The sequence below is a fragment of the Hoplias malabaricus genome, chromosome 8 (assembly GCF_029633855.1).
Source record: "Hoplias malabaricus isolate fHopMal1 chromosome 8, fHopMal1.hap1, whole genome shotgun sequence".
NCBI classification, from domain to species: Eukaryota; Metazoa; Chordata; class Actinopteri; order Characiformes; family Erythrinidae; genus Hoplias; species Hoplias malabaricus.
The window spans coordinates 3,181,231-3,194,042 of record NC_089807.1 but is presented as its reverse complement, the minus strand read 5'-3'; the positions used below and the strand labels follow the sequence as shown (position 1 = coordinate 3,194,042).

Sequence of the window (12,812 nt, the reverse complement as noted above, 5' to 3'; positions counted from 1 at the left end):
CTAATGTGTCTGTAGGTGTGAGTGAATGTGTGAGTGTGTGTCGCCCTGTGAAGGACTGGCGCCCTCACCAGGGTGTGTTCCTGCCTTGCACCCAGTTGTTCCAGGTAGGCTCCGGACCCACTGCGACCCTGAACTGGATAAGCGCATTGCTTGTGGAAATACATTTGGGCATCTGGAGCTACGACCTTACTTACCTAACTTACAGACCATGGAAAACATCAACCCAGGAAGTTTTTTGATGGCTGAAAATATCAGAAACATGGAATAAAAAAAGAGTCTCTGTGTCTCACTTCTCACTGCTGCATGCTGGGAGGGGATAAACTCATTGCTCATTTAAAGCAACAGGCCCTGAAACTGCTCGTTCTGAACGTGGCTGTTTAGTCAGGAGTGAACAGTGCTGTTGGGCTTGGTATGTGTAATATTTTGACCATGTCACAGGTATCTTATTTATCTACTTTCAATTGTGGAAATGCAGTAGAATTTGGGCCACTTAAGCTGCCCAAATTGTAGACACACAGGTGCTATATACAGTTATCATCTTAATAGAAAAGCATGACATGAAAGAGTACACTCTGGAGCAGCTGTACATGAGACTGCAGTTACCATGCTCCATGCCTTTGTAGATGCATCACTTAGAGGGGTATGAACCCCAGCAGTGGAGTGTGGAGCAGTGGAACTGTGTTCTCTGGCATGAAGTAGCAGTTTTGGGTTGAAGTAGCACAATTCAGAACTAATAATGACTCTTCAGTAAGTGACCTCAGTTAATACCAAGCTTGTATTAGTAAAATATGTCTTGGCTGTTCAGATATTTGAGGTGAGGGGTGAAATTCCTCTGGTGAACATGATTATGATGGACAAACATAACTGGAACTCTGAGTATTGACTTTATTAGTCTTTAGTGCAGTTATTATACATTTAAACAATTACACGTTTTAAGTTTCCAGCTTTTTATTTGTGGATATTTTTCCAAGAATGAATGATAGGAAAATGAAAGCTTAGAATGGTAAGCTAAAAAGAGCATGTACTCTAACCACAGCATCTCCATCTCTCTCTCTCTCTCAGCAGCTTGGCACTGCAACCCTCATGTGGCATCACCTCTGAATGCATCATTAAAGCCATTAACGCTCACAATCTCTGCAATTTTCTTTATTCCAAAAACAAACAGCCATTGGCCTCTGTGGCCAAGCGCCTGAAGACCTCCCTCGCTTTCTGACTAACAATCCCCGGGGCAGAGAGGCTTTTTTGGATCAACACAGAGTCACCCCCCCCACCCCCACCCCATCTAAATGAGCCTGAAAACCCCCTAACGACAAAAACACAGGTGGGAAAAACATTAGCAAATACATCAGGGAGTGCTGCTGCAGTTCTGAGAGAGAGCCTTAATCTCCCATTAACACAAAGAGAAAACATTCCAAAATAATCAACGTTTTTTAGAGAGAGAGAGAGAAAGAGAGAGAGAGTTTTGGGTGGTGCTGTGAGTGTACAGTTCCACTGCTGCCTCTCATAACTACAGCTGCAGTGAAGTCAGTGCAGTGTGGTTTACTGCTCTAATTAAACTAGATTGGTTACAGAATAAGATTCTGAACATCCACAGAACTGTAATCAGCAGCCTTGCCTCCCCAGTGAGCACAAAGCCTTTTAAATAATGTGAAATGAACAACATTGGGGACGTTCATTATTTGTATAAACTTTGGCTCGAGTGAAGGTTCCTAATGCGCCTTTTCATGATGAATTTTTGTGGTTGTATACAAGACCCCTCATCAGAATGTGGAAATCCCTCTCTTCTTGTCTCTGAGAGCTTTTAAGGACAGTGACAAAACGGCACAAATAGAATGTTTGATTTTGAGAGTAAAGTCACATTTTGGGAATGCTGGCAATATTTTTCGGGATTCAGAAACCATTTTTGGAGATTAGAATCGTAATTTCTGGAGAATGATGTTTCATATTTAAACATTAAATATAACAAAAGGGGGCGGCACAGTGGCGCAGCAGGTAGTGTCACAGTCACACAGCTCCAGGGGCCTGGAGGTTGTGGGTTCGATTCCCGCTCCGGGTGACTGTCTGTGAGGAGTGTGGTGTGTTCTCTCTGTGTCTGCGTGGGTTTCCTCCGGGTGACTGTCTGTGAGGAGTGTGGTGTGTTCTCCCTGTGTCTGCGTGGGTTTCCTCCGGGTGACTGTCTGTGAGGAGTTGGTGTGTTCTCCCTGTGTCTGCGTGGGTTTCCTCCGGGTGACTGTCTGTGAGGAGTGTGGTGTGTTCTCCCTGTGTCTGCGTGGGTTTCCTCCGGGTGACTGTCTGTGAGGAGTGTGGTGTGTTCTCCCTGTGTCTGCGTGGGTTTCCTCCGGGTGACTGTCTGTGAGGAGTGTGGTGTGTTCTCCCTGTGTCTGCGTGGGTCTAAAAAACACACATTGGTAGGTGGATTGGCAACTCAAAAGTGTCCATAGATGTGTGTGTGTCTGTGTTGTCCTGTGAAGGACTGGCGCCCCCTCCAGGGTGTGTTCCCACCTTGCGCCCAATGATTCCAGGTAGGCTCTGGACCCACCGCGACCCTGAACTGGATAAGCGGTTACAGATAATGAATGAATGAATGAATATAACAAAAGCCTGTGACCATCCTGATTATCTAGAAAATCCAGTGTTTGGACAATTTGTCCTACTTTAAAGCAGGGAGGACAATCTGATTTTATCAGTAAAAATGGCCTGTTTAATCCTGGCCATAAGATGCACTTTTGGTGATTGGATCAGAGTTCACTTGTCCACATTAAAATCCATGTGTAACCACCCCCAAGAAACATAAATCACAATCCGATCACTCAAACCACATTCGGAGACAGATCCTGTCCACATTTAAGACAAGTGTAAACTGAATGCATGTTCCATGTCCCCATAGTTAAGCAACCAGTCGAGATAAGGCACAGTGCAGGAGTGGCTGGACTTTTTCCCAGATGAACTTGGATGTCCGATATCAAACCTCAAGGAATGAAAGGGATTCTCTGTTGCATCCAGAATATTTTTGTGGACAGTTATGGCACTGACCAGTGCAGAAATCACAGTGGTTGCGATAGGCTGAGTTTTCCTCTGCCGCTTCAGATGATTCACTGCCTCTTTTAAACGTGTGTTCCTGAGGTTTGAAACGATATAATACACTGGTAGCAGCAGGTGTACATGTTTACAGCTGATCAGAGGAAGTAAAAAAAATGATGTATACATTTGTGTGCTTTTTTACAATGGAAAGTAAAGTAGGATCTCATCTGTCCAGGATGGGAATGCATTTTAATGACGGGTGTAAAATGAATCCAGTTAAACCGACCTGATGATCCAGTAAGTACGCGTTCAAAGCACCAGAAAGAACTGCGTATGTTGTGTGGAAGTGAGATACCAGGTTGCTTTGAACGTGTGCTTGCTGGATCATCAGGCCTGTTTACACTCGACATCTGTATCTTAATATATTTTAACTGGATTCTTTTCAGGGTGACACGGTGGCACAGTCACACAGCTCCAGGGACCTGGAGGTTGTGGGTTCGAGTCCCGCTCCGGGTGACTGTCTGTGAAGAGTGTGGTGTGTTCTCCCTGTGTCTGTGTGGGTTTCCTCCGGGTGACTGTCTGTGAGGAATGTGGTATGTTCTCCCTGTGTCTGTGTGGGTTTCCTCTGCGTGACTGTCTGTGAGGAGTGTGGTGTGTTCTCCCTGTGTCTGCGTGGGTTTCCTCTGGGTGACTGTCTGTGAGGAGTGTGGTGTGTTCTCCCTGTGTCTGCGTGGGTTTCCTCCGGGTGCTTGGGTTTCCTCCCACAGTCCAAAAACACACGTTGGTAGGTAGATTGGCAACTCAAATGTGTCCATAGGTGTGAGTGAATGTGTGAGTGTGTGTGTTGCACTGTGAAGGACTGGCGCCCCCTCCAGGGTGTGTTCCTGACTTGCGCCCAATGATTCCAGGTAGGCTCTGGACCCACCGCGACCCTGAAAGGATAAGCGGTTACAGATAATGGATGAATGAATGGATTCTTTTCACACCTGGCATTAAAATGCATTCCCATCCTATAAAATAGTAGCATAGGCAAAAGTGGGCAATTTGGTGACACAACAGTTTGTCTCACGCCTACACAGCACCAGTGCCCTGTGATTGTGGCATCTGACCTTGAGCTTGGGTCATAGTGTAGTGTGTTCTTCTTGTGTCTGTTTGGGTTTCCTCCCACGGTGGATTAACTGAGTGAAACTGTCACGTTTCTGTGTGTGTGAGACATTGTCCACAGGTGTGAGTGTGTGAAACTGTTCACGTGTGAGTCTGTGATGCCCTGTGATGGACTGGCACCCTGTTAAGGTTATGTTCCTGCCTTGCGCCCCATGATTCCTACTGATCCATACAGATGAGGAAAATTCGATGTTAGAACGGCCTCCTTCGCTGAAAGATGTGACAGCGCTCCGACTGACGCCGAACACACTGGAACGGCTGGTGGAAATATAAGGGATATTCTTCTTCTGGCATAAGCTCTTCATAAAAAAAGCGTTTACCCTGACAGCCAGATACATTTCTCAGGTTTATCAAGTTTACTACAGCTTTAGCGCCAAGCTCTTGTGGTTTACGTTCACATTTGATGCCAGATTGAAATTAACCGTGCATATTTCAAACTTGTAATAGCCAGTGACCAATATTTGTTTCTACACTGCTGTTTTTAAATGACCATCACTTAGCGCTTAGCTGCTTAGTGTACATAAGTCATGAAAGTATGATTTTGACTGGCAAATAGTCCTGCAGGGCGGCACGGTGGCGCAGCAGGTAGTGTCGCAGTCACACAGCTCCAGGGGCCTAGAGGTTGTGGGTTCGATTCCCGCTCTGCATAACAGTCTGCGAGGAGTGTGGTGTGTTCTCCCTGTGTCTGCGTGGGTTTCCTCAGGGTGACTGTCTGTGAGGAGTGTGGTGTGTTCTCCCTGTGTCTGTGTGGGTTTCCTCCGGGTGACTGTCTGTGAGGAGTGTGGTGTGTTCTCCCTGTGTCTGTGTGGGTTTCCTCCGGGTGACTGTCTGTGAGGAGTGTGGTGTGTTCTCCCTGTGTCTGTGAGGAGTGCGGTGTGTTCTCTCCGTGTCCGCGTGGGTTTCCTCCGGGTGCTCCGGTTTCCTCCCACAGTCCAAAAATAAATGTTGGTAGGTGAATTGGCGACTCAAAAGTGAGTGAGTGTGTGTGTGTGTGTGTCTGTGTTGCCCTGTGAAGGACTGGCGCCCCCTCCAGGGTGTATTCCCGCCTTGCACCCAATGATTCCAGGAAGGCTCTGGACCCACCGTGACCCTGAACCTGATAAGCGCTTACAGATAATGAATGAATGAATGAATAGTCAGATAATGGATGAATAAAAACAAAGAAATCGATTAAATATGTGGATGCCATTATTTCATGCCTTACTTGGGGCACTACACACGGGGAGTAGGGAGGTATCTGCTGACCTATTAGCTTTTAGCAGGGTAAATTTTGTAGCATAAAAGAACATCAGTCCATCACGGGGTACAAAACACTCACACTTATGAACACTTCTGAATAAACAAGCCACCTACCAACATGCAATTTTGGGTCGTGGGAGAAAATGGAGGCATCCGGAGAAAACCCATACAGACACAGGGAGAACACAGTAGACTCCTCCCACACAGTGACTCAAGTTGGGGACTGAACCCACAACCCCAGAACCTACCTGTAACCAAGGGTTGATAATGAAAAACCTAACAAGTTTCAGCCTGGGAAAGATGTTTAAGGCTAACAGTGTTGTTTACTCGGCGCAGTCCGAGTTTCTCAGGCCGTGTACAGGGTATGGAGCTATGACTCATATCATCTAATGTCAGCTTATTTTATCAGACAGTTTATTTTAACATTGTTGGCCAACCAGAAGACAAAGACAGAATTAATATTGGCAGTGCAACATGAGCATCCCGCTTGCAATTAGTCAAAGTATGACTCAAGTTGTGTAAACAATCTTCCGTCTCACAACATCTTCATTTTCCACCATGGACTCAAACGCCCTGTCCCTTTACACTCGCACTTGCACCCTTTGTGTGCTGGCTGTAGTGCGCAAGGCTGCGGTGCATTCTGTTTGTTCCACGAATGCCTCTAGGAGCAGTTACTGAGCCGTCCTTGAGTGCATCAGACCCGGATTTTACCCACAATCCACAGGTGTTCCATAATGTTTTACAAAGAAATCACTTGGAAAAAAGGCCTTAGAAACAGTAAATCTGTAGAATCTAGGGTAGATGTGTTTTTATAAGTAATAATATGTGTTTAAAAACTCATACTGAAGAGAACACACTGGATTTTTTACAGAAACCTACTGCTGGATCCTAATCTTCTCCTCTATCACATGGAAACAGCTTTGGAGACACCATCTTGCTGGCTTTTCAGGAGGACATTAGCGCTTCCCATGATCTGCATTTTAGAGCGGCATCACTGCTTACCCAAAGATAGCAATGGGAGTATGCAGCAATAAAAAAGCATACACAAAGGAACACTAGGTAGTACAGGGGGTCCTCGACTTACGACGTTGATCCGTTCCTACGTCGCGTCGTAAACCGATTTTCGGTGTAAGTCGGAACATATACGTACATACTGTACATAAATAACATACTGTAAGCACTTATCCTATCCTCACACCTATCCTCCTCGGTCCCGAGCCGCGTAACCGTGTATTCTTCCGCCGCGCTGCACACACCAAACACGAAGTTCACGTTACAACGTTTTACGACGCAGAACCACTTACGTCGAAACAAGGCTTTATACAGTAAATGGGAGATGTGTCGTAACCACTCGGGACTGACGTAACCCGAGCACCTCCTGTATTTATATTATTTATTTGAATGGAGGTAATAACCAGCTGCCTCAGACGCAGATTCTGAAGAAGTACATTACTGCACACGAGTTATGACTGTTCCCTGTGAAGGAGCTACAGAATACATTCCTCTGAGGCAGAAGCTAAGACATATTTGAAAAGCACGATTGCTTCCTCTGAGCGCCGGTTTCCTCACATGGTCCAAAAAACACGTGTTGGTAGTAGGATTGGCGACTCCAAAGTGTCCATACATGAGAGCGTGTGAGTGAATGTGTGAGTGTGTGTCGTCCTGCCAAGGACTGGCGTCCTAGGGTGTGTTCCCACCTTGTGCCCAGCGATTTCAGGTAGGCTGGATATGGACGAATGAATGCTTCCTTTGAAGAAGCAGAGCATTACTGTGTAACAATCCTGTAGTGTCTTCAGAAGCAGCAATCATAAATCAAGTGTGCAAAATGTACTTCTGTAGAATATGTCCCATCAGCACAATTTTACTGTCTGACATTCTGCAGCCTCCTCAAATGTTCAGAAAAATACTGAATCTGCCTCAGAGGCAGCAAAGCATTATTATGTTCTGTATTCTGTTTCATTATCCTCCGTTCAAGCAAAACCATTTCATTCATTATCTGTAACCCTTATCCAGTTCAGGGTCGCGGTGGGTCCAGAGCCTACCTGGAATCATTGGGCGCAAGGCGGGAATACACCCTGGAGGGGGCGCCAGTCCTTCACAGGGCAACACAGACACACACACATTCACTCACACCTACAGACACTTTTGAGTCGCCAATCCACCTACCAACGTGTGTTTTTGGAGTGTGGGAGGAAACCAGAGCACCCGGAGGAAACCCACGCAGACAGAGGGAGAACACACCACACTCCTCACAGACAGTCACCCAGAGCAGGAATCGAACCCACAACCTCCAGGTCCCTGGAGCTGTGTGACTGCGACACTAACCTGCTGCGCCACCACCACTCAAGCAAAACCAATTCTAGATTTTTTGTAACTTTTCTAACATTACACATATTGTACTTTTGGCAGTCAGAACAGTCAAACCACAAGGATCTAGGAAGAACTTTACCAGTTTATGGTGTGGTATTTGAAAATCTCCGCCCACCGCGTGCTAAAGGCAGAGCATGAAACCCTTGTCTCCATATTTAAATCATTACTCACTAACTGTTTGTTTTGCTTGGTTTAGCGCAGTGTGATACGGCCACAAATGAATATCACTGATCTGATCATTTTAAATCCATCATGATTAATGAATGATTATTTTGTTTTTGGTTTTGCCTCACAGCTCACAGACGAGGCTTGTACAGTAAATATGCTGAAGTATTACAGCTGGGATTTATTATTTCAAATGTTGCTGTGAGCTTGTGACTTTCTTTTTTTTTTTTTGTACTTTCCATATTTGATGATTGTGTTCAAGTGTTGAAACAGACGGTTGAAATTAACTTTGTTTTCTCAGTGTTTACATCTGATTTCTTTATGTTCAGAGTCATCTTCATTAAAGCCAAAACATGTCCAAGCGACAGACACAGCAGTTATCCTTGGTACAAGCTGCTCGAGTTGCCTCTGTGTATAGGTTCTCCTCCATGTTGCTTCCAGAGGTGTAACTGCATTATTATGCTTTTAGATTATCATTAGATCAGTGGCATACACATCGTATTTCACAGTTACTTCTGGGAAAATAAATGGACCACAAACATGGAAACATAGCACGAGGTGGTAAAATGAATAAAGGAGTCAAACAGCACGAGAAATTCCTCCACTGCACAAACCAAAGAAGGTCCACTAGAGAGAGGACACTGGGATTGACCTCGGTACACTGTTTTTAATGCACTCTGTTCCCTCGCGGCGTGATTACTGTCACGTCCTGTGTTTGGTTTGTTTAGAGCCTTTGGTTCCATATTGCATTCAACACACTGCACACCGCATTTATTTCATAACAATCAAATTATTTAGAACTTTTTTTTAACTGTATCTGTAACTTGAAAACAGCTGCTGAAGAGGGTTCAAATACAGGAACCCACCGCTGAGAACTCTAGAATACAGGAACACAATGCTAACCATTCTAGAATGTTTATATATAGCAGCCGAGGGCTCTAGAACACAACAACACTCAGCTGAGGGTTCTAGAATACTGTGGAGCCTGGCTTGCCCACATTTTAGGTCACTCAAGGCCCAGCTGAGCTTTCTAGAACAACGCTGAAGCCCTGTTGCAGTTATGAAATCTGGATCCAATTAGCACTTAACATTCTAGAACACAAATAAACACCAGCTGGGGGTTCTAGAACAAGCAGTTGAACCCTCCGAGCGTTTTACAACAAAAGTACACACCAGCTGAGCATTGTAGGACACAGGTAGGCACTATCTGGGCGTTCTGGGACAAACCCAAATAGCTGCAGTCCTTGTAGCTGCAGTGAAAGCTGGATCCAAATAGCAATTTAGCATTAGCTGCGGCTGCAGAAACAAACAGCTCGTTTCAGTTCTGTGTGTAGTTAGTTATGTGTAGTTTACCCGATGATCTCGTCACAGAACCGGCGCACTGATGCGAGGCTCGCGAGGTCCAGGAGTTTGATGATGAGCTCCCCGCGCTCGGAGATCTGGGGCATATTGCATTCAACACACCGCACCATGTTGGTGTAGAAACATTCTTGGTCCGCACCAAAGTTTGAAAGGAAGCGTTCACACTTACTCTAACGAACCTGGACGGACTGGCGCCCCCTCCAGGGTGTATTCCTGCCTTGCGCCCAATGATTCCAGGTAGGCTCTGGACCCACCGCGACCCTGAACTGGATAAGGGTTACAGATAATGAATGAATGAATGAATAATTGCGATTTAAATTACAATCACTATAATTTTTACAAATTTTATATATATATATATATAAATCAGGATTGCAATTTATGACCAAACCTTTCAGTCCTATATACCCCAATGTATTAAGCTGTTTAATGTTTAATGTGGGAAGTTTCAACTACTTACACCAAGCTTGTAAACGATCATCCTGCCATAACATTCACAGGAAAGAAACGTCCAGGAGTTTCACAGTCAGGAAAACCATAATTAGATATTAATCCCAAATTGTTTAGAAATGACCAGTGTATTCTGAGGAGTCAAATGAGAATGAAATACATGGATCTCAAACCAAAAATTCTGCTCATGGGCTCTGGAAAACCTTGAGGAGAAATTTAAAAAAATGGCATTAGGTTTGGTTTGGCAAGAGGTTGGTTTATTAACTTGAGAACCATGCGTAAAAATGTCCACCCTCAAGCCAGTGCAAGACTGGAACTGTGGAACTGCTTGACAGTGAAAGGCAGAGTAAACTAAAGAGGAGCTTGTACTCAGCTAATAATTTGTTAATGAGATAAGGCTTAACACTTAGTGGAAATAATATCCTGGGCGTGTCACATTATATGTCCAGGTTTGTTTACACATTTATGCGCAAGTTTGTGCCATAACATCATCCCACTATATATCAGCCTTGATTTCAGAGGAAATGTGAGATGAGCTGGATGATGCCACTCCTCTACTTGCTGATGCCCACCATCACCTCACTGATGTCCCACAGTTTCTTAGCCACCTCTTCATCTGTGGCTTTAGGAAGAGGTTCCTCCTCACGGCAGTCAGCGAAGCACTTCCCTTGGACCCCCTCCACGTCCGGCGAGCAGGCGAGGTAGACAGATGTCTGTGCCCCCTGCTCCGGCGTCCTAAAGAAAGCCCAGGAGAAGAGACTAAAGAGGGGCTTCACCAGCAACGGGATGTAGACGTGCCGCCCCAGGTTAGTCCTGACGATGCCAGGCGTGAGGGCATTTACGGTCACCCCACTGCCCTCTAGCCTCCGAGAGAGCTCCAGCGTGAACAGCAGGTTCGCTAACTTACTGCGACCATAGGCAAAGGCTTTGTCATAGCTCTGCTCGCTGTTCAGGTCCTCGAAGTTTATCTCTGCGTACTTGTAGAGCTTGGAGGAGACCACCACGATGCGGCTGGGGGCAGAACGTTTGAGGACGTCCAGGAGGAGATGTGTGAGGAGGAAATGTCCCAGGTGATTCACAGCGAACTGCATCTCAAAACCATCTTCTGTCTTTGTGTAGGGGCACTGATACACCCCAGCGTTGTTGATCAGCACATCGATACAGGGCTCCTCCTGTTTTAAGAAAACACAGAGGGGGGAATGTTGCTGCCGTCAAGTCTTGATGGAAATAATGTCATTAAGAGATGAGCACACGTGAACACCTCCACACAGTCATATTTAAAAGTAGGAAACTCTAGATTTTTCAATGTGCCCTGGCTTTTTAATTCAGGGGCCTGCCAATAACAATCTTGTTGCCACAGTATGAGAAAGGAAATGCTTTGGTGGCTGTGAATGAATGGGCAGGACACTTGAAAATCAGTTTTAACTGAATACAGGAACCCAGGAACCCACCGCCGAGAACTCTAGAATACAGGAACGCAATGCTAACCATTCTAGAATGTTTATATATAGCAGCCGAGGGCTCTAGAACACAGCAACACTCAGCTGAGGGTTCTAGAATACTGTGGAGCCTGGCTTGTCCATTCTAGGTCACTCAAGGCCCAGCTGAGCATTCTAGAACAACGCTGAAGCCCTGTTGCAGTCATTTAGCACTTAACATTCTAGAACATAAATAAACACCACCTGGGGGTTCTAGAACATGCAGTTGAACCCTCCGAGCGTTTTACAACAAAAGTAGACACCAGCTGAGCATTGTAGGACACAGGTAGGCACTATCTGGGCGTTCTAAGACAAACCCAAATAGCTGCAGTGAAAGCTGGATCCTCTTAGCATTTAGCATTAGCTGCGGCTGCAGAACCAAACAGCTCGTTTCAGTTCTGTGTGTAGTTATGTGTAGTTTACCCGAATGATCTCGTCACAGAACCGGCGCACTGATGCGAGGCTCGCTAGGTCCAGGAGTTTGATGATGAGCTCCCCGCGCTCGGAGATCTGGGGCTCGGCCTCCGGAGGGCTCTCCACAGCCGCGGCCTGCTGCCGGATCTCCGCAGCTGCCTCCTCCGCTCTTTCCGCGCTTCGACAGGCCATTATGACCCGAGCATGGCGCCGGAGGAGCTCCACCGCGGTGGCCCGGCCAATACCGCTGTTGGCCCCGGTGATGATCACGGTCTTTCCGCGCATCATCCCGAAAAACAGCACCGCATCACAACAGAGACCGTCAGACCTGTGTCACACCCGTATTCCTACAAGCCCCGCCCATCCCGCGCGGATTGGCAGCTGACAGGCAGCCGGCCTATAGGCGAACGGTCAGTACTGAGAGTAGGTGTCTTCAGGCCAATCACGGCGCTGCAGCCGGAATACGGATGTAGAGAAAAAACGCGCGTGACAGCGGTAAACAAAACTTTAAACTACAATACCCATGAGCCACCGCTGGCGTGATTCACAAAGCAGTATGTGTCAGCTCTTTTGCTGTTGGACAGAGTTGACTTTGGGCTTTAGTTATTTGGCTAAACATGTTATTTCTTACTAATTCAAGCAATAAGGTTTAAAAGACCGTTGGTCCCCCCCAGTTGGTGTTAGTTAACGTTAGCTTGACTCGCTAAACTCGGTGTCTCAGATTATACTCGGCTACGTAGCTGCATTACGGAGGTTTATAGTGTCGGATGAATTCGAGTTCGACTTCGATCACATTTACAAGAATAACGGTACCTCTACATTTGAGTTTAGCCTATTGCTAGGCTATTGTCATGAATAATGTTGGTTATTTAGCTAGATACTGTCATAACAGTCAGTCATAACGGTGTTTTACCGCGGCGTCGTTCAGCTGTTGTCCACCAGTGACGTCACGGTCGCGTTCAAGAATTTCCGTAGTGAGCTCGGGTTTTTCCGTCAATTTAATAAAATTGTCAGTTTTAAAGCAAATTAAGCTGCTATTTTCATTTTAATTCATACTTATATCTGTCAGTAACTACAATAATGTGAAATATTCATGGAGGTCCATTAAGTGGTGCTTAGCCTTTAATGAGCAATTTGTATTTTGAATTT

The 12,812-nt window shown here is 45.8% G+C and overlaps 1 protein-coding gene across 1 annotated transcript; it reads right to left on the bottom strand.

Moving 5' to 3' along the window:
- Positions 1 to 7,521: 7,521 nt before the first annotated feature.
- Positions 7,522 to 12,060, bottom strand: rdh14a (retinol dehydrogenase 14a). Its single transcript, XM_066679735.1, has 2 exons — positions 11,673 to 12,060; positions 7,522 to 10,943 (listed from the first exon to the last, which is right to left on the bottom strand). The coding sequence occupies exons 1-2, from the start codon at positions 11,949 to 11,951 to the stop codon at positions 10,326 to 10,328; spliced, it is 897 nt and encodes a 298-aa protein (XP_066535832.1). The 5' UTR covers positions 11,952 to 12,060; the 3' UTR covers positions 7,522 to 10,325.
- Positions 12,061 to 12,812: the final 752 nt, after the last annotated feature.

Coding starts and splice junctions, on each gene's coding strand:
- rdh14a (XM_066679735.1), bottom strand. CDS start 11,951: ATGATGCGCGGAAAGACCGTGATCATCACCGGGGCCAACAGCGGTATT. Junction 10,944..11,672: donor TCTGTGACGAGATCATTCGG/GTAAACTACACA, acceptor TTCTTAAAACAG/GAGGAGCCCTGTATCGATGT.